Source organism: Rana temporaria, chromosome 13 (assembly GCF_905171775.1).
Source record: "Rana temporaria chromosome 13, aRanTem1.1, whole genome shotgun sequence".
Classification (NCBI taxonomy): Eukaryota; Metazoa; Chordata; class Amphibia; order Anura; family Ranidae; genus Rana; species Rana temporaria.
Window position 1 is genome coordinate 29,336,374 of NC_053501.1, and position 21,928 is coordinate 29,358,301.

Here is a 21,928-nt window from a genome sequence, read left to right on the forward strand (position 1 = left end):
CCAGCTATTCAAATAATGCCCGAGTCTCCGCTGCGTATTAATTCCAAGCACGGGGTTTGTAGTCAACATTCGCTTATCTGCCATCTAGAGAACACTTGGCCAAGCGTTGCGTACCATGTAACCAGTTCTGATCTTTATCAGTATTGAGGTTGATTTTGGTGTGTACACATTTATATAAAGTAGGTCTAAACCCAATCAATATAACCTTGTATAAGCTTTAACATGTTACTATAATTTCTAGGGTTGTCCCGATACCACTTCTTTTTTAAGACCGAGCACAAGTACCGATACTTTTTTCAAGTACTCGCCGATACCGATCCCTTTTTTTTTTTTTTCACATAAACTTTTACAGACTTTACAAAAACATTTTTTTAAATGATAAAGTTCACATATACATTCATAAAACATACAATAATGCATACTTTTTTTTTTTTTACTCCGGTGACAGTGGCACGTGTCAGTAGTTTTGTTTTTTACAATTTTTTTTTTTTTTTTTTATAGGGGGGGGGGGGGGGGGGGGGTGGACCGTGTCAGTGTGTTTTTTTTTTTTTTTTTTTCTTTTTAATTAATTATTTTCTACAATTTTTATTTTTTATCAGACCTGTTGGGGGGGGCTTTGGTAAGATATCAGGGGTCTTAACAGACCTCTGGTATCTCCCCTTTGAGACAGAGAAAGGGGCTAGCTAGAGACACATGTTCCCCAGTCCCTTTTTCAGCAGCCTCAGCTGCGCTGAAAATGAATGGAGAGAAGACAGTGGCTTCTCTTCATTCATAAACCTGAAACATTGTAAACACAGTTCACGATGTTTCAGTTATGTGAATGGACAGTCGGTGATCACTGACTCTGTACATTCGGAACAGTAAGGAGTCGGATTTATCGGCTCCTACCTCCCGCTCTCTATCCTGACCGTTCCAGTGGGTGGAGGAGGAGCACGGGGGGACACGGAGGGTAGTCGGAAACATGGAGGGGGACACATGGATGGAGATGGCAGCACGGAGGGAGGGAGACTGCAGCAACACGGAGGGGGGCTGGAAGAGGACACGGGACAGTCATCGGTGATCGTGTGTGGGAAAGTTACAAGCACCGATCAACGCTGATTTTAAAGCAGCTGAAAGCCGGGGGGGGGGGGGGGGGAGAGAAGCGGAGAAATTACTTTTAAATCTATACAGCGGTGATCGGTGCTTGTAACTTCCCCACGCTCTGATCACCGCTGACTGTACAAGTATCGGGTGGAGCATCGGGAGCATTTTCCTGAGTACAAGTACTCGGGCAAATGCTTGGTATCGGTACCGATACTAGTATCGGTATCGGGACAACCCTAATAATTTCCAAGGTTTTACATGGTAGAGCAACCTGGTGAGTGCTTTATGAAGTCTATCAAGCTCTTTTAGGGGCTGTTGACTATCTCCCAGTTGTGCTCTTGCATTGTCAAACGTGGAAAGTACAAGCAACTGTGCCAACACTCATAGTGCAGGCCCAAGCAACAGTTTGGGCATCATGAAACTGTTGCCGATCTTGCACTCTTTGTACCATGCCGAAGGACAGGGATGTCCAAAACTATTGCTTGCTGTGAGACCTAGTCATTACTGTTAACCCCCCGCTTCAAAGGAGTGGTGTAGGGGGATTACCCCTCTACACCAGACATTTGTTGGAGATGCCTTCATGACGAGGACATTCTACTTCACATCTGGTGGGCTTTCACCCCCCTACAAACTTTTTGGAAAGAGGTATGCCGCATCAAAAACCAGGTTACCTCCTACAAGTTAGAATTTTCCCCAGCCCAATTCCTACTCCACCGCTCGCCATTACCACATAACTCCTCCCACAAATCTCTGGCAATGCACATGGTCAACGCAGCTAAGCAGTGCTTCCCCTTGCACTGGAGTTCAACACAGATTCCCACACTCAAAGAATGGTTTGCTAGAATAGGCAGAGTAGCTGAAATGGAGAAACGTATCATCATTGCACAGGACGCCCCAACAAAATTCTTTAAAAAAAAAAGGGCATGCTGGGCGCACTGCCAGACGATGTCTGCATTCTTAAACGTACACAATTTGCCCACATAAATGGATAACCAGGGTCAAGCTAAGTGTTTTTTTTTTGCTTACAACACACTGCAACCCACGCCCGCCGTACCCCAAGCCTCTTCCTGACGTCCCTGTCCCTTGTCAAGACCACCACCCTCTACGACACACCTGATGCCCAACCAGAGCCCCCACACCCAACTTTAAAACTGGGGAGGGAAGTTGGAGATGGCATCTCCCCTACCTGCCCCCCTACCTGCCCCACCCCCTCTATCTCCTTCCTCCTTTCCTTCCACACCCCCCTCAGGTACTTTTGTTACCCACTTCGCACACACACGCACACACGCCAACCTCCCAACTCAGAAGCCAGGCATGATACTAATGTATAGCTTTTTTCCCTCCAACCATTGTCCAAACTTATTCCCAAATGACCTTACATTACAACTAGGGTTGTCCTGATGCCACTTTTTTTTAGGACCGAGTACAAGTACCGATACTTTTTTTTTCAAGTACTCGCCAATACCAATACTTTTTTAAATGTCCCTCCACAGATGCAGCCATGTCCCCCCCATACCTAGATATGGCCGACGCCTAGTTAATCAGCGTGCGGGGAACATTACAGCTTTCATTTGAATAGCTGTGTGTTCCCCGCCGCGTATAGACACTCCCCCTTGCTCGGGATTGGACGGGTGATCTGCACTTTGATAGACAGATCACCCGTCCAATCCCGAGCAAGGAGGAGTGTCTATGCGCGGCGGGGAACAGACAGCTATTCAAATGAAAGCTGTAATGTTCCCCGCACTCTGATTAACTAGGTGGCGGCGTTTCGGTATGCAGGGGGGGGGGGGGGTAGTATCGCATCTGGCATCGGGGGCATTTGCGGGAGTACAAGTACTCCCGCAAATTCTCAGTATCGGTATCGATACTGGTATCGGTATCAGGACAACCCTAATTGCAACCATTTTCCACACCTAATGAATTTCTATACAATGCCAACATAACCTGGCTACAACCGATGGCACGCTAGATATTCCCTCAAGGCACTACCTGCAAGTCAACAGGGAAATGTATAGAATTTCATATCGGGTTCATGTTTCTCCACATGTAAAAACTCACGTTGAAGTGACTCCATTTTCTATAACTGTAGCTTTACAATCTTTACTGTATTGCTACTGTTCATGATTTCTGTAAATGCTTTAGTTTTTTACCTTTTGGTGTGCATTGACAGGGAGCGTCACCCTTGTTTTTAGAATTAAAAACAAATTCTTGGTGAAATGCAGCAACCAGTTGGCCTCTTAACTGTAAAAAGACAAACTGAAGGTGGAAAGCAACTATATAGTAGGACTAGCTGAATACCCGGCGTTGCCCGGTCTTCCTATCTTAACCTTTTGGGGAGGAAAATCATAGTAATATAAATATAGTAGGATGTGTTGTGGAGGATCAGGTTGGTATAAACATATTAGCAATACACAAGTGTTGCTAAGAGGAAGCGTCGGCCAATATTGGGTTGCTGACAAGTTTCTCAAAGAATGATCTACTACCTAGACTAGAATGATCCAGTAAACCTGTCTGTGAGGATACACTGCGAAGCTAAGACTTTTCGTAGTTGGCGATTAAAAACAAGGGCATATGTAAAGTCCTTCAAACTTGATGGCTGCCTCCTGCCCACCATACCTTAATTGAGAAATGGAAGAAGCTAGATGAAAATAAAAAATTGTTAGCCAAAAAGTGGCTGCATCCAATCAGATGCAGCTGCTGTTCGGGTATTTTGACAGCTGATGGGCCAGTTGTTTGTATTGGAGGTCGACTGATGTATATCGCCTTTTTAAAGAAATTGGCCGATTTTATTATGTAAAAAAAAGCCAATATGTGAGGGATCTGAGGCAGGGGCGTGCTGGGGGGGGGGGAATCCCGCGCAGCACGTCGGGGGACGAATGGCGCTGTCTTTGGCCAGGCGAGAGAGCGGAGCCAGGAGCGCTCCGCTGGTGGGCACTGATGAGGTGGCAGTGAATAACATTGAATCGCACTTTCTGTGATGCTTCTTTGCCATTAAATTTTTGGACGTTATCTACGATCCATGGTGTGCTGGCGAATATGTTTGATGGTTCCAGTGCCCAGCTGGTGATCGTTTCAGCACCCACTTTTTTTTATTTTCTATGAGCCGTTTCATAATCTGGGTGCCAGGTCGCAATTGCGACAAATTGACCTGGCGCCTGGGGAAGCTGAGGCCAGCAGAAGGCTGCAAAGCCGCGGCCGGCGCCGGACGGTAATTGAGGCCATGGCTTTGCGGCCTTCACAGAAGGAAGCTGAGGCCTGCAGAAGGAATCTAGGAGTGGCCATCTTGTGGTGGCTGTTGGCATTACAGGTTACATTACAGGTTACATTACAAGTAGCAAAAAACAGCAGTTCTAATGTTTTTTCACTGCCAACTCCTTCCCTCTAATTAGAACCCCCAAACATATACCGTATTTGCCGGCATATAAGACGACCCCCTAATTTTCCAGGAAAAATGTTGGTTTTGGGATATACTCGCCATATAAGACTACCCCCTTCCTACTAGTCTCTCTGGAAGCTGAGGGGTAGCCAGAACCGCTGACAAACAGGCTTTTTTCAAATCTCACTGTGCCATCACTTGCCCCCACTGTGCCATCACTCACGTTTTGCAGATTCTGATTTCCAGGCCGATGACAGTCTCCGTCTGCTGCGAGCGTCCATGATTTAAAAGCCGAGCCTTCTCCTCAGACTGTCCTGTGATAGGCGGAACACAAATTTTCCCAGCAGGGCCTCTGTTCAGTGTTCCGCATATCACGGATGTCCTCTCGTCCGAGGATGAGAAGGCATCCGTGATATGAGGAAAACAGAACAGAGGCGCTGCTGTGAAAATTTGTGTTGCGCCTATCACAGGACAGTCTGAGAAGAAGGCGCGGCTTTTAAATCATGGACGCTCGCAGCTGTTATTCTAACACCCTAGAGAATAAAATGGCGGTCGTTGCAATACTTTCTGTCACACCGTATTTGTGCAGCGGTCTTACAAGCGCACTTTTTTTTGGGGGGAAAATACACTTTTTTTTTTTTAAATTAAAACAAAGACTACAGCAAAGTTAGCCCAATTTTTATTGTTTTATATTATATTTATAAATGTTACGCCAAGTAAATTGATACCCAACATGTCACTCTTCAAAATTGCGTCCGCTCGTGGAATGGCGACAAACTTTTAGCCTTTAAAATCTTCATAGGCGATGTTTAAAAAATTCTACAGGTTGCATGTTTTGAGTTGGAAGAGGTCTAGGGCTAGAATTATTGCTCTCGCTCTACCAATCGTGGCGATACCTCACGTGTGTTTGTGTGTGTGTGTGTGTGTGTGTGTGGTTTGAATACTGTTTACCTATGCGGACGCTACTCATGTATGCGTTGGCTTCTGCGCGCGAGCTCGGCAGGACTGGGCGCGTTTTTGGGCCCCTAACTTTTTTAGCTGGCTCCTAGATTCCAAGCAAATTTGTCAAACCCTACCTTAAGCTTTTCCTTCAGTGGAATTAAGGGGCTGAGCACAACCCCTGGAAAACCACCCCACACCATAATCCCCTCCCTATTGGGAAAGGTGGCTCAATACTTTTGGCAATATAGTATGGGTGAGAGAGTTTGGGGGGAGAAACTTCCCTGGCCTGTTTGGGCCTTCTTGTCCAACTTCAGTGTCTGACCTCACAAATGCACTTCTGGAAGAATGGTCAAACATTCCAATAGACACACTCCTAAACCTTGTGGACAGTCTTCCCAGAAGCTTTATAGCTGCAAAGGGTGGGCCAACTTCATATTGAACCCTACGTACTAAGACTGGGGTGCCATTAAAGTGTGTGTGTGTGTGTGTGTGTGTGTGCGCGCGTGCGCATGTAGATGGTCGTCCTCCACTCCTGGATCACAGGCTCATTAGTAGCGGGTGCTGTAGCGATTTACCAGCTGGACACTGGATTTATCACAGATCAATACACATTTGCCAGCACACCATGGATCTTCAATTGCAGTCCAAAGGTTTTATTGCAGAGAGATCAGATCACAAAAGACCCTTCATCAGGCCCCCAATCCCCCCCGACAAAGGGGTCCTGCGCGGCGCTGAAACATTGCATTACTTGTTTTGTGATCTCTCTGCTATAAAACCTTTGGACTGCAATTTAAGATCCACGGTGTGCTGGCAAATGTGTATTGATCTGTGTCCGAGAACATATACAGATCTTTAGATTTTATGTTATGGATGTGAATGCAGCGCATGTTTGCGCACCGGTATGAATGTGTCCATTGAAAACCATGCAAGTTGCAATGTGGTTTTGTAATTACTTGCTGAAAATCTACCTTTTCAAGCGTGTTTCTTGATAACCGATCATTTTATTTGTCTTTCAGGGAGGAAACAATGCAGGACACACTGTGGTGGTAGACGGCAAAGAATATGATTTCCATCTCTTTCCAAGTGGCATTATTAATAGCAAAGCTACCTCTTTCATTGGTAAGTGTCAGACAACACTACCATGTTCTCACATATGACTCGGCTTCAGCCTGTCTGAACATTCAGTTCTGTCTTGCCTAACAACGCATGCTACATTCCCCCGGGGCCCCAACCCTTCCTAGTGGAGGTTTGTGGACTTGCTGGGAAAATGGAAAAGTGTTGAGGCTGCCTGTACCAACTAGATGCTTTCAGAAAAACTTGCACTAGTTAGAATGAAAAAGCTAGACATCTGAATGCATGCACTTTCTAACACGTGTGCAGATCCGCTGTTTTAGGTGGTACTAGTTCCCATCGATCGATGAGGGACAGCCAGCCCTTAAATTAAACAAAATGAATGCAATTCTAAAGGTTTTTTATTAGGGTTGTCCCGATACCAGTATCGGTATCGGGACCAATACCGAGTATTTGCGGGAGCACTTGTACTCCCGCAAATGCCCCCGATGCCTGAATAGAATACTTGCCCCTGCCGCCGCATACCGCAAAGCTGCCGCGTTAATCTGCGTGCTGGGAACATTACAGGCAGCCGTGTATAGACACTCCCCCTTGCTCGGGATTGGGCAGATCCGTCCAATCCCGAGCAAGGAGGAGTGTCAATACACGGCGCGGCAAGGAATGGACAGCTATTCAAACGAAAGTTGCCTGTAATGTTCCCCGCACGCAGATTAACGCGGCAGCGGGATCATCATCTACTAGGTATGGGGGGACATGGCTGCAATATATGTGGGGGGACATGGCTGCAATATATGTGGGGGGACATGGCTGCAATATATGTGGGGGGACATGGCTGCGATAGATGTGGGGGGACATGGCTGCAATATATGTGGGGGGACATGGCTGCAATATATGTGGGGGGACATGGCTGGATAGATGTGGGGGGACATGGCTGCATTTGGGGACACATTTAAAAAAAAAAGTATCGTATTCAGTATCGGCGAGTACATGAGAAAAATTATCGGTACTTGTACTCGGTCCTAAAAAAGTGGTATCGGGACAACCCTATTTTTTTATATTTTTTTTATGTTATACATGCTTGCTCTGTGCAGTGTTATTTGCACAGAGCGGCCCTGCTCCTCCTTTTTTTTTTTGGTCCCCCACTGGCCGTCCTGCCCCAACAGCAAGCCTTTTGCCCTGAGGGCACTGAAGCTGACGCACTCCTGTAAATGAACGTTGTCAATTCACAACACCGTACGTGGCTCGACACCCCCCCCCCCCCCCCCCTCCAGCTCTTCTTATTGGCTCACTGGCTTTGATTAACAGCAGCTGGAGCCCTTGGTTTCTGCTGCTGTGTGAGCCAATGAATAGACAGACCTAGAAGAGCTGCTGCTCACATGCATAGTGCTGGATTAGGCTCAGGCAAGTATTTGGAGAAGCTGCACTTTTTTTTTTTTTTTTTTCTTAATGCATTAAGGCAGGGGTGTCAAACTGGCGGCCCTCCAGCTGTTGCAAAACTACAAGTCCCATGAGGCATTGCAAGGCTAACAGTTACAAGCATGACTCTCACAGGCAGAGGCATGATGGGACTTGTAGTTTCGGAACAGCTGGAGGGCCGCCAGTTTGACACCCCTGCATTAAGGTATAGAAACACTCTGCCTTTTAGAACCACCTTTAATAATTGCTGCCAACTTTTTTTTTTTTATATATATATGTTTATGGGGGATATTTATTATAGCAAAAAGTAAAAAATATTGCATTTTTTTTTTTTTCAAAATTGTTGCTCTATTTTTGTTTATAGCGCAAAAAATAAAAACCGCAGAGGTGATCAAATACCACCAAAAGAAAGCTCTATTTGTGGGGGGAAAAAAGGACCTCAATTTTGTTTGGGAGCCACATCTTTTTTTTTTTTTGACTAGTGGAATTTTTTATTTCTTTTTCCCTAGCTTCAAAGTTCCCGACAAAGCACAACCAACTACTGCCTGCAGGGCACGATGCTCACATTCCATTGTTCCAATCAGTGACGGGCTTTTACGCTCTGTCAAACATTTAAGAAAAGCTTCTAGTTGGTCTATAAAATATAAGCGTGCGATAAAAGCGAGAAGGAACTGAATAACAGAAGGCTATAAAAAGGCAATATTAATAAATTGGTTTAACTAAGCTTTATACAATTGCTGTGTACACAAGAGCGAGCCGTGACAGCCGCACTTCATCAGGTTTTATTATCCTCTACCTGAGCCTTTGGGACATTTTACTTAATGGGGTTTTATGGCAAATGGCACAAACTTTACCTACTGCCAGATGAAATCTATATACAAACAACCCGACCCATCCATATATATTCTTGTTTACCATGACAAATGTAGCCACAGCATTTTTTTCCCTGGCGGCACAATAATACCGTTAATTTTCTGCTGTAGATTGCGAGCCCTTTCATCAGCTTGGTGATCTGTAACCCTTGTGGGGATTAATGAATGGACTTACCCCAAGTTAATGCATTTCAAGGCTATTTTTGGTTTTCCTTCTGAAGTGTTTATTTGAGAAAAGGACATAATGCTAATGGAGCATGACAGACTTTAATTCTATTATATGAGCTTTTTCAAGTGCATGTGGTGATTTAAATGTTTTTCTGTTATTCAGCACTCATATTTTTATTTTCCAGGTAATGGTGTAGTGATACATCTACCAGGCCTGTTTGAGGAGGCAGAAAAGAATGAAAAGAAAGGTGGGTAATATGTGATGCATAACTGGTGGTTAGGTTGAGCTAGATCCTCCCCCTATACTTCATAACATAAAGGGGAGGGGTCATGTTCTGTAGTTCAGCAGGGCAGGACTCCTCACTTTTTGGGTTTTCAGTGTACTCTGCTTACTGCAGGGGTTGACAAATTTGCTTGGAATCTAGGAGCCAGCTTAAAAAGTTAGGAGCCAGAAAACGCACCCCGTCCAGACGAGCTTGCGCGCAGAAGTGAACACATGCGTGATCAGCTCCCGCATATGTAAACGGTGTTCAAACGCAATTTTGAAGCGTGACATGTTGGGTATGAATTTACTCGGCGTAACATTATCTTTCATAATATAAAAAAAAAATGGGGATAACTTTACTGTTGTCTTATTTTTAATAAAAAAAAGTGTAATTTTTTCCCCAAAAAGTGCGCTTGTAGGACCGCTGCGCAAATACGGCGTGACAGAGTATTGCAATGATCGCCATTTTATTCTCTAGGGTGTTAGGATAAAAAATATTTATAATGTTTGGGGGTTCTAATTAGAGGGAAGAAGATGGCAGTGAAAATAGTGAAAAATAACATTAGAATTGCTGTTTAACTTGTAATGCTTAACTTGTAATACCAACAGCCACCACCAGATGGAACCACCTTCCAAGCCAAGTCGCCAGGACCCTATTTCTAGTCGCCATGGCGACCTGGCGCCCGGGATTTGTCGATCCCTGGCTTACTGGATTTATGTAACGTGACAATGCAGAAAAAAAAATTTGATTCTGCTGGTAAATTTATTGGGAATGACTGTGGAAGACTTTCTCATATAAGAGAAATGTTGGTAAAAATTGCCCGGGAGCAACTTTCATCTATTACAGGAGACTTCGGAAAGGCCTTTTTGCATGTTTCAGAAGTAATACTTGTATATTTTATTTTCAACAGGGTTGAAAGATTGGGAGAAGAGGCTAATCATATCTGATCGAGCGCATATAGGTACGTAGATAGATATAATAAAAATAAGTACAATCCTTAAAACATTTGTGTTTGTAGCAAAAATACATTGAGGTGATGGAGTTTTATTTTATTTTTTTTATAGTAGGTTTTTTAATAAAATAAGCATTATCACTTTGCCTATTAAGTCTGGGTTCACACATAGGCGAATTGAAATATGTTATTTTCAATGGGTCTGGTTCACATATGTGTGATTGCATCCGTACTCCGCATTGCACAAAAATTGTGTGCCTTTTCTAGGCGGTGCGAATTGCACACATGTAATCTTCAATGGGAACGCATCCCCCCCCCCCCCCCCCCCCCCCCCCCAGTTCAGCTGATCTGCAGCTACAATAGAGGTATCGTTGCAGGGAAATCGGAGCTGTCAATTTGCACCGCACATGTGTGAACCCAGCCTTAGGGACTACTACCCCCCCCCCCCCACTGAAACAAGCTGTACTTGTCCATCTGTGCTCCGTTGAAGCTCTCCTTCCATTGCTCTTACAGAGCAAGGCTTCTGGATGTGGCGGTGCATGCCACAGTGCTCGGTCTAAGTGGGCAATTGCCAGGTCCAAGAACTGTCAGGTGACCTAATCCACCAGGTAAGCTCTGGCGCAGAACCTAACCTAGGGTGGGCTTGTGCACAGAGGAAGTGGCAAAGCACGGATGGAGGAGTATAACTTACCGGGTGTTTAGGAGTGTCATTGGGAGTCGGTGTCCCTTTGCCCTGCAGGAGTAATATAACATTTGGTTCTAAAAGTTTTGTGTCATTTTAACTTTCCCTAAAGGTGTGTGTGTGTGTTATTGTGTGTGTGTTATTGTGTGTGTGTTATTGTGTGTGTGTTATTGTGTGTGTGTTATTGTGTGTGTGTTATTGTGTGTGTGTTATTGTGTGTGTGTTATTGTGTGTGTGTTATTGTGTGTGTGTTATTGTGTGTGTGTTATTGTGTGTGTGTTATTGTGTGTGTGTTATTGTGTGTGTGTTATTGTGTGTGTGTTATTGTGTGTGTGTTATTGTGTGTGTGTTATTGTGTGTGTGTTATTGTGTGTGTGTTATTGTGAACTCTTACTTGATGTCTTCCTTTATCGCCTCCATACAGTGTGTGACTTTCACCAGGCAGTTGACGGTCTCCAAGAAGTCCAGCGACAAGCACAAGATGGCAAAAAGTAATTATTGCAAACCTTTCTTAGTGAATTTTCTCAGACAATAGTGAACCTCCATAGCTACATTGCTAAACAAAAACCTGTTTTTAGTGTCAACTGTTGGGGTCAATTTAGTTGTTTTGCTGGCTGGGAAATGGGTGCAGGGACACACTGGATGCCTTCACTTGTGCTTTTGGTCACGTGACTCCCTGTGCCTTTTTAGGTGTTCGCTCCCTCCAGGCATACCTGCCCATAATCTTTCCATTATGTGCTCCTAGTATGGAGGTTCTGGAAATGATAGAATTAGGACCTCAGTATATACAGAGGTCCCTTGGTGTGGCCACTGCGAATTGCGCTTTTATTTGCAAAAGTGTACTGGCTGGTGAATGTGTACCTCGCTGCAAATGCCAGTTATAGGTTGGGTTGGTGCCACTTTTTTGTACAATGGATACACTATGTGTTTCCAGATTTTGGTTAACATAAAGAGGGAGTTTGTTGTTGAATATCTATAGTGCAGAACACAAGGCAGTTGTGCACTAAAAGCTGTTATATAATTTTCTTTTGTCACGGAATAATGGGGAGGCGAGTCTGCTATTTGGTGAACATAAGATTTTGCGATAACCTGAAAGATTTTTATGGTGTGACAACAACCTTTCCCTCGATGACAAAGTTCACCAAGCCACTAGGCACAATCCTTTCTCCAGCTCTTTATTGCTTTGCTTCAATCCAGAGTTCAGCTGGTTTAAAGTGGATGTCCGCTGAAAAAAAAATATTAAAAGCCAGCAGCTACAAATACTGCAGCTGCTGACTTTTAATATCGGCACACTTACCTGTCCCCTCCGCCATCCTTGGTGAGGGAACCAGGAAGTGAAGCGCTCTGGCTTCACTGCCCGGTTCCCTAGGACGCATGCGCGAGTCGCAATGCGCTGTGCTGACTGGCTCCCGCTGTGCTCTGGGAGCCGAGTGTTTCCCTGAACACAACGGGGGGGGGGGGGGGTTCCGATTCGCGGGAGTGGAGGGTGGAGCTCCGCTTTAAGGTTGTTTCTTATCTGATCACTTTTTTTTATTTCAATTTGTACCTGTACTTTTTAACCATATGTTGCGTTTGAGCTTTTTGTATCCAAGTTTTATAAATATTTTTTTGATTTAAATTGTCTTTTTAGTCCTGATGGAATGATGGCCTGGCTTTGGCAACACATTGGTTTGTCATCCTTGGTATAACTACTTTAGGACAATCGGTGGGACACACACACGCACACGCACATGCACATGCGCACACGCTCAGTTTGATCTCTATTGCTGGAGTGAATATTTCATGTTGAGTTGAGCTTTGCAGGTCACATGGTACTGACATCACACATGTGGGTGTGTCTGCAGATCCTAAATGACAGCTCTTCTTCCATGCCCAGTAACTAAAAAAATTAACACAGTGGGTGCGATGTCATGTTTTGATTGGATGATCTGCCTCCCATAACTGCATTGGGACACAGGCTGTAGTGGGAAATCTCCTCCTACCTGAACACTCTGCACTCAGGCAAGGCAAACCCTGCAGTTTAATGTGTGACCATGGTATACAGATCAGCCGAAAAGTATAAAGTGGCAGTATTTTAATGTAAAACGATTTATAAGCTGTAGGCATTCCAGTGGGGGGGGGGGGGGGTGTTACTCTTTTCATATTGCTGGGTTTAGCAAGACTCCTTTCACACTGGGGCTGTTTTGTTACTAAAAATGGCACCTGAAATGCACCTCTCGAGCCTCCCCTGTGTGAAAGTCTGAGTGCTTTCACACTGGGGTACTTGCAGGATGGCAAAGTACTGCAAGCAACATCTTTATGGCAGTGTATAGAGTGCTCCCAAAACACCCTGCCCATTGAAATGAATGGGCAGTGCCGCAACACGGGTGCTTTTAACCCCTTCCTGGGGGTTAAAAGTGCCCCGCTAGCGGCTGAAAAGTGCTGCTAAAATTAGCGGTGCTTTACCACCACTGCCCCAGTGTGAAAGGGCTCTTGCACTTTAATCTTTGTTTAGTGTTTGTTAGATATGTGTTTAGATAATATATAGATATCTATATCTATCTCTCTCCATCTCTATATCTCCTATTTATTGAGCATGTGTTCTTTTGGAAAAAAAAAAATGCCCACAATACCAATCTCCTATGCAACAATGTTTCACAAATCTTTACAGGACATAGAAACGATGCATAAACAAAAAGATGGCATGTATTGCCAACTTTGTGGGTCAGTAACTAAGGAATGGGTCTAATGGATCTTAACCAACATAACCTCAAATAAGTAACATGCTTAAAGAGCCCCCAGCCTTAGGAGTTGTCATATCTAGATTAATCCTAACAGGATTCAAGAAAGAGAGCTTGAGGCTGAGCAATAGGGAAAGATCAAAGCAGAAAATTAAAAACTTTTAATTTTTTTTCATGGATACATTCAATGTGCCAAAGCAGTCTAGACTGGACCCATTGCAATCCTTTTTGACAATGGGTGTTGCACCTTGAGCCCAATGTAGTAAGAATCGGTGTCAACTACATGTTAAAAGCAAAAAGTCTGCTTTGAGACCTATTTTTTTTTTTGATGCTGTACATACCTTTGTACAGCATATTCACCCGTTGCGAGTCCCATGGGAGTGGGCGTTCCTCACATGTCTGTGATTGACATTTTGACCAAAAACGAGCTTCCCCCCCGTCGCGTAAGCCGTGTCACGATTGGCGAAAGGAGCCGAACGGCCATGCGCAGTATAGCGCCGACTCGCTGTTCGGCTCCTTTCGCCAACCGTGACACGGCTTACGCGACGGGGGGGAGCTTGTTTTCGGTCAAAATGTCAATCTCAGACATGTGAGGAACGCCCACTCCCGCGGGACTCGCAACGGGTCAATATGCTGTACAAAGGTATGTACAGCATCAAAAAAATAAGCCTTAATCGTATTGTAATGTAGGGGGCCAGTGTAATAAAAAAAGTAGTTTTTAGGGTGAACCACCCCTTTAAGAATAATTCAGTTTCCCTGTAAATGTGGCTTTGTTACTGTATTATAGTGTTCTTATTGTCTTTTTGTTTCTATTCTCAGCATTGGCACTACGAAGAAGGGAATTGGACCAACATACTCCTCCAAAGCGGCACGTACTGGTCTTCGTGTGTGTGACCTCCTTTCAAACTTTGACGAGTTTTCATCTAGGTTGGTTATTTGACATTTTACTGTGTATGTAGGTGGTCATTTTCTGCTGGAACTTTAATCTTTGTTTGTTTCATTGTTTTACAAATATGCTTGTGAATATTAACCAAAAAAAATAGGCTGAATAGATTGTGTGTGTGTGTGTGTGTGTGTGTGTGTGTGTGTGTGTGTGTGTGTGTGTGTGTGTGTGTGTGTGTGTGTGTGTGTGTGTGTGTGTGTGTGTGTGTGTATACCAAATGTAGTTCTTGTCTCTAAAAGAAAGCCCCCGCTGCAGTCCACATCTCCCCCTCCGGCCGCCAACATGTCATCCCGGACTTACTCGCAGGTATCGCGGCTCCGGCGCTGTGATTGGCAAGAGCTGCAATGTCACTCCCGCGCATGCATCTGCGTATAGCGCGCACCCAGTTCTAGGAGGGAAATTTCCTGGGGGACAAAAAAAATCGCTTGCAGTTTAAATGTCCCTCTTCGGTGACTTGCCCAGCGTCCATCGGCGGCCTTGTCCGGTCGGCGTCCTTTTTTCGGCCTTCGTGGTGTCCTCCCCGCTTCACCTGCACTGTCTCCGAGCGCCGCCGCCAACATATACCTAGCGCCGTACACTCGGCTAGGCTCGGCCCCTCTCGCAGGGCGTGACCGCGAGCGTGGCTGAATGTACCCGAGTGTACTGCACTCTGTATGTCGGCGGCGGCGCTCAGACAGGGGATCGGCGTATAACGCGCACCCTCGATTTTCCCCTGTTTTTAAGGGGGGGAAAAAAGTGCGCGTTATACACCGATAAATACGGTAAATCACCTCATATGTGTTATGTTTCATTTTCTTAAATGGTTAACCTTTTAACTGTATCTGAGAAGCCTTGAGGAATAGATGGGGGCATTCTGAATCTGTTTGGGCTTACAGATCTGCTGTTTAGCCCATTGCTCTGGGTAAGGGCAGGTTTATTAATGATTTTATTTTTATTTTATCTTTTGTTTTTTGTTTTTTTCAGGTTTAAGATCCTGGCTCAGCAACATCAATCAATGTTTTCAAATCTAGAGATAGATGTAGAAGACCAGCTGAAAAAGCTCAAGGTAATATCATAGGAAAGTGGAATATGAGTTGTGAACAGCGCATCCTAATTGTAACAAATGAGTAAAAAGATTATGCTATCCTGTTAGTGAGTAGAAAACAAGATATTGCGGCACATATACAATAGTCGTCATTCATTCGTCTTTAGTCACATATTTTTAAACTGCTTGTGAAGTTTTTTTCCTTTTTTATTTTTTTTATTAGGTTTCATTTCAAAAACGCTCTGTTAAAATTACAAGTCACTCCATGCGCATTTCAGATGCCATTCTTTTTAATGGCACCTAAACGCAGTGCCGTTTTGCTACAATAAATCGAGCTGCAAACCTGCGTCCTTCTGGATGACCAGCTTCATGCCATGCGCTTTGCTCCGATTTGTCGTGGCAGAGCCTCACTACATTTTTGGTTGGTATTAAAAAATGAATGACATCAGAAATGCGCATTGTATGACTTGTAATTTTAATAGGGCGTTTTTGAAGTTGGCGGCTGAATTGCGTCTGCGATTCGAAACGCCCAGGTGTGAATGCGGCCTTGCTGCTTTCCACCTCCGTCGCCCACATAGCAGAAAACTTATTTTCAGCAGGGACCGGATGAATTGTAATCGGCATATATAGCTTTTTCAGTCCTGCTCTGGAGATTTTTACTATGCCAATGATCACATGACTATGAAATATCTCCCACCCTCATTTTATCTGGATCACAATAACTCCAAAAATCTTTTTGCATTGTGAACAAATGACTACATATTACAATGATGCATATGCTAGAAGCCCCAACACCTTTCGACCTAGTGGGTTGTGGTCTTCCTCTGGGGGACAAGTTGCTCGTCACTTGGATGTAGCGATAATCTGTTCTCAACAAAGTAGTGATTTCTAAGCATTCCTTGATAGGTTATCTTCACTGTGGAACATAAGGGGTTAATCCTCCGCTTTGTGTATGAAGGCCGTGTGATCTTGTCTCCTCTGATCCTCGCCTTCTTCCACAGTCCCCAATCCATCTCCTGATCAACGCTTAATTTTTAATGTTCAAAGCATATTCAGCCATTCTTTTCTCGCTATGGTCATCCTTTAAGGGTAGCATTTACTTCCTGGAATCCATCTGCTTTTGGCTCAGTCATGCAGATAGGGAGATGCTTGGTTCAAAAATGCTCTCCTCTCCTCCAAATGAAAGGGGAAGCAAAAGGCCCATAAAGACTCCTGGCATGTATGACCGTATTTGGCTTAGGCCAGGAAGCAACTGAAGAAATGAGTAAAGAAAATATGTTCTATTAATGCTGGCAGCATAAGGATTAAAAATTGGTTGTTGAAGAGTTTAGTTCTGCTTTAAATCCCCCTCAGAAAGTTGTCGTCTGCACAGATTACCGGATTGGAAGGTTTTCGCTTTATTCCTGTTTTGGTGACAACTCCAATCATTGACCAATAGTGAAGGTGAACCTTCCCCAGCTGGAACGCAGCTGAAGTTGTAACGCTTCACCGTTCTGTCCAAATTTAAAAAAACTGATTTAACCACTTCCAGACCCGCTCATGTACATATACGTCTGCATTTTAAAGATGGATATCTCGGTAACCGCAGCAGCTGCTGCCACAACCGGGGTATCCATCTTTAGTGCCAACGGTCCTGTACACGATAACGGCGGTCTTCGCGGCGCATTTGCTAGCGAGATCGCCGTTATCGGTGGCGGGAGAGGGGCCCGCTGCTCTCCCGCGCCCTCCGCCACTTACCGTTGCTGTCGGTAGCGGCGGAGGCGATCGGGACTGTTCGGCTGTTGACTGGGGTTGCGAGTGAAGGAAAAATGTCCTTCACCTGTCCCCGTAGCTCTGCTGGGCGGAAGTGACGTCAAAACGTCAGTCCCGCCCAGCGTCTTAAAGAAACATTTTTTTTTTTTTTTGTCATTTGAAAAAATGACAGTTTCAATTTTTTTTTTTCTCTTGCATTTTAGTCTAAATATGACATCTGAGGTCTTTTTGACCCCAGATCTCATATTTAAGAGGACCTGTCATGCTTTTTTCTATTACAAGGGATGTTTACATTCCTTATAATAGGAATAAAAGTGATCAGTTTTTTTCTTTCAGTGTAAAAAGTAATAAAATAAATAAAACAAAATAAATTTTTTAAAGGGCCTCCCGTTGTCTTATTTTTTTAATCCAAAAAAAGTGCACTTGTAAGACCGCTGCGCAAATACGGTGTGACAAAGTATTGCAATGACCACTATTTTATTCTCTAGGGTGTTAGAAAATAATATATATATAATGTTTGGGGGTTTTAAGTAATTTTCTAGCAGAAAAAACTGTTTTAGTCTTGCAAACACCCAATCTGAAAAACACCTAAGGTCTTTAAGTGGTTAAAGTGGATATTGAGTCATGTACCCATAATTGAAAGAATTATGGATATGTTGGACTAGCTCTGTAAGCCAATCGGCTGCATTGTTAAACACGGGTGGCCTGTGTGCTTGAGGCCTTTTTGCCTTGCCCTCGAATGTCTAGTTATAGATTGGGGTTGGCTCCTCTACCAGGCTGTACAGCTTGGCTGCAGGGGGTAGTCTACAAAGAATGAATGACCTGGTTATAGAAAATTACATGATGGGCTAAATACAAATACAAAGCCTTTTGGCCGTTAAGATATTTCCCACATTTTTTTTGCCGTTTGCCTGGAGGTCAGGTTTAACTGCATTCCATTAGATCTGTCATCTGGCTTACTTTGTTTTCAGTGGTCGTGTATACTAATCCGTACTGCTCAATGTTCCTTCACCTCTACAAAGATTGTCGCCATACTGGCTAGGCAAGAAATTGAACCCTCTATTACATGTATTTGCTACTAAAGTTAATCTAGGCTAAAATGACTAAACGTTCAACTAAATTATTTTTTTGTTTCCTTTTGAAACCATTCAAATTTTATCCCCAGTTTACACTATTGCACTATAACCCGCATGTGACTTGCACAGCAACGGCACCGTATTCCTGTGTAATTCACATGTGATTTAGTGACCGTCTCCAAAGTGAGGGAATCCCCACTTTGTTTTCACTCCAGCAAGTGTCCCCATTGGAAGATTTCCCTTCTATCCCTGTTTTGGTGACCACTCCAAAAACTTTGGCTGTTCTCTTTCCTGGTGACAGCAGTCTGCAGGACAGAGTGAATTGCGGACACAGACTGAAATAAAATCCTGACAAATCCTCACCTGTGTGGCCAACTTGGGACCATGTACCACAAAGTACTCTTTACTTTGTCCTGCAGACTGCTGTCACCAGATTTTTGGATCTGAATCTTTGGCCTCGTTCGTTCAGTGGCAACCTGTCCTTTAAGGGCAAACGGATTCCGCCCCCCCCCATATCCATGCGTCGGGGCCCCCTAATCTACATGCAGGGTGCCGCACGCATTGATTCCAATAGTTTTATTTGTAGCCAGTGCCGATCCTGGGGCCCTAAGCAAAAGAAGCGGGGGGGGGGGGGGGCGACGCTGCCGACAGTGACATGTCACATTAAAGTTGAGAAGCGGGGGGAGGGGGTGTTCTGCTGTTGGAAATGACATCATACATTACAGTGAGAAGCGGGGGGTGCTGACTTCTTACCTCTTCTCCCATGCAGCCAGCGAGTTGAGAAGCAGGGTGAGGGGCCGAAAATGACTTCTCACCAGGCAGGGCCTCTAGTAATTTGGGGGCCCCTCTGCAGCTATGCGGGGCCCTAAGCGGCTTGCATAGTGAGCCTATAGGGCGGATCGGCCCTGTTTGTAGCACTTGATTAGAGCCGGACGGGCTAATAGGCTTCAAAAAAGGGAGGGCTTGGGACGCAGAGAACTGCGCGCCGAGCCTACCCAGTTGTGTGGCAAGGCGAATGAATATTTGCTATTGCAGCGCTGTTTCTCCTCACAGCCAATCGGGAAGCTGGTCGTGAGACCTGTTGCCCAATTGTCCAAAAGAAGATCCGATCGACTCTCCGGCTGCTCCTGGCGGAGAAAACAGTCTGGAGAGAAGCAGTGGCTTCACGCAAGATGGGGGTAACTGTGGGCCCCCAGAAATTGCCCCCTGATGTCCAGAACTGTAGATGGTTGATTTTGTATATTACTTTAGCAGCCAGGATAATGGTACCACTTGAATACGTCAACGTTTTAATTGGCTTATGGTTAACGATGGGCTCGCCTGTAACCTCCATAACACCGCCATGAAATGTGACAAAATGTGGGATCCATGGAAGGAAGGCAATCTCGCCTTTTCTGCCAATACAGGCAATGCTTTCTTTTTCTTATTTGGAACATCCTCCATTTTTATCAGTATGATTGCCTTTTGTACTTTTCACTCCACCTAACATTTCTAGGTCAGATTTATATCTGGTGGACAATTGGCTCTGTGGTGTCATAACTTTTTTTATTTTATTTTTTTTCTTGTTTAATGTGCTTATTTTTTTTAATGTTTGTATAATATTGATACAATTTTTGTACTGATCTTTGCACGTGAGATTTTGTTCTACTTTTTAATTGTTGCCTTTAAAACGGCTGAAAATGTAATAAAATATTTGTGTCTGAATACCTGACACAAGCCTGCTACTTAAAGCGGGAGTTCACCCATTTATTCAATTTTTTTTTTTTTTCCCCCTTAGATTCCTGCTCGTTTGGTCTAGGGGAATCGGCTATTTGTTTTAAAATATGAGCAGTACTTACCGTTTTCGAGATGCATTCGCTTCCGGGTATGGGTCTTCGGGAGCGGGCGTTCCTTCTTGATTGACAGTCTTCCGAGAGGCTTCCGACGGTCGCATCCATCGCGTCACTCGAAGCCGAACGTCGGTGCGGCTCTATACTGCGCCTGCGCACCGACGTTCGGCTTCTTTCGGAAAATCGTGACGCGATGGATGCGACCGTCGGAAGACTGTCAATCAAGAAGGAACGCCCATTCCCGCAGCCCATACCCGGAAGCGACGGAGAGGATGCATCTCGTAAACGGGTAAGTACTGCTCATATTTTAAAACAAATGGCCGATTCCCCTAGAGAAAACGAGCAGGAATCTAAGGGGAAAAAGTTCTCTCTAAGGGTGAACCACCGCTTTAACTTTTTTTATTATTTTTTTTTTTTTTTAGGTGCTTTAGGCTCTTCTTTATTCGTCTGTTTTAAAGAAGCATCACTCGTAGCTTTGTACATTTGACCCAACAGAAGTCCTAGTTTTTGTTCCAGAGCATTTTAGAATAAAATTGTGACTGAATATTCCAAATAACCATTACTCTTGTGATGTTACAGATGTATGCTGAGAAAATCCGCCCCATGGTGAAAGATGGAGTATACTTCATGTATGAAGCCCTTCATGGTCCTCCAAAGAAGATTTTAGTAGAAGGCGCAAATGCTGCATTACTTGACATTGACTTTGGTTAGTTCCAGAAAATGACTTGTATGTGTCTCAGCGGGGGCCAATTCAGTCAGCTTTGTCTAAATTTAAAGCTTTAAAACTGAATAATTTTTCTTAAGTTGCTTCAATGATCAGCATTGGTAGGATTACTATAACCTTGGATAATGTAAACCAAAGCTTTTGGTTACACTTTCTTCTTCTGCGCCAAAGACTACGGTGTGCCAGAATATGTCCTGATACTAAGCTCTGGGTATGGCTAAAGTAAAACCTTTGAAATGCTGATGTCATATACCGTATAAGATGAGGCCCTAATTTCACCACAAAAAACTGGGAAAACTTGACTCGAATATAAGCCTAGGGTGAGTATGCAGCAGCTATTGTAAGCGGAAAAGAGGGTCAACAATGCCCATTTGCACGCCTTGCTGTGCCCATTGTAGCCTTGCTGTGCCCATTCCTTCCGTTATAGTCGGTGTACTTGTCGGGTCGCAGGTGTCCGTTTTTTTTAAAACTCGCGGCTTCCTCCTGGTCTGTGATAGGCGTTTGACACTGTTCAATTTATCGCCTATCACGGAGGACCTCTCATCCTCGGACTCGGTTTCCCAGCAGACACTGTTCAGTGTTATGCCAATCACGGACCTTCTTTTATCCTCAGACAAGAGGATGTCCATGATAGGCGGAACACTGAATACAGTGTCTGCTGGGAGAGTTCGAGGCTGAGAGGACCTCCGTGATAGGCGTTTGACACAGTGTTCTGCTACCGCCTATCACAGACCAGGAGGAAGCCACGAGTTTTGAAAAATGGACCCCGCGACCCGACGGGTACACTGACACGGAAAACTCGGCTTATACGCAATTATATACGGCAAGTCCCAAGTTTTGTGCCATCATGTCTTTTTAAGCCCTTGAGTACCAACCTGTTGTATATCCTTCATTATCGGGCTATTTTTCAGCGCTTTCAGTTTGACTGATAATTATTTAAAGCGGCTTTCCAACCTGTAAAAAGTAGCTGTACCGCAGCTGTTAACTTTTAATATAAAGACTCTTGCCTGTCCGGGGAGCCTGCAATGTCGA

At 44.4% G+C, this 21,928-nt stretch overlaps 1 protein-coding gene across 1 annotated transcript in view; it reads left to right on the forward strand.

The window, feature by feature from the left end:
• The window catches only part of ADSS1 (adenylosuccinate synthase 1), a 55,095-nt gene that overhangs the window by 21,460 nt on the left and 11,707 nt on the right, over window positions 1–21,928 (forward strand). The window contains exons 2-8 of the mRNA XM_040333508.1: window positions 6,418–6,520; window positions 9,114–9,176; window positions 10,105–10,155; window positions 11,253–11,319; window positions 14,368–14,475; window positions 15,455–15,536; window positions 20,752–20,878. Of these exons, the coding sequence (XP_040189442.1) occupies window positions 6,418–6,520; window positions 9,114–9,176; window positions 10,105–10,155; window positions 11,253–11,319; window positions 14,368–14,475; window positions 15,455–15,536; window positions 20,752–20,878 (601 nt within the window). The remainder of the gene's footprint in view (window positions 1–6,417; window positions 6,521–9,113; window positions 9,177–10,104; window positions 10,156–11,252; window positions 11,320–14,367; window positions 14,476–15,454; window positions 15,537–20,751; window positions 20,879–21,928) is intronic.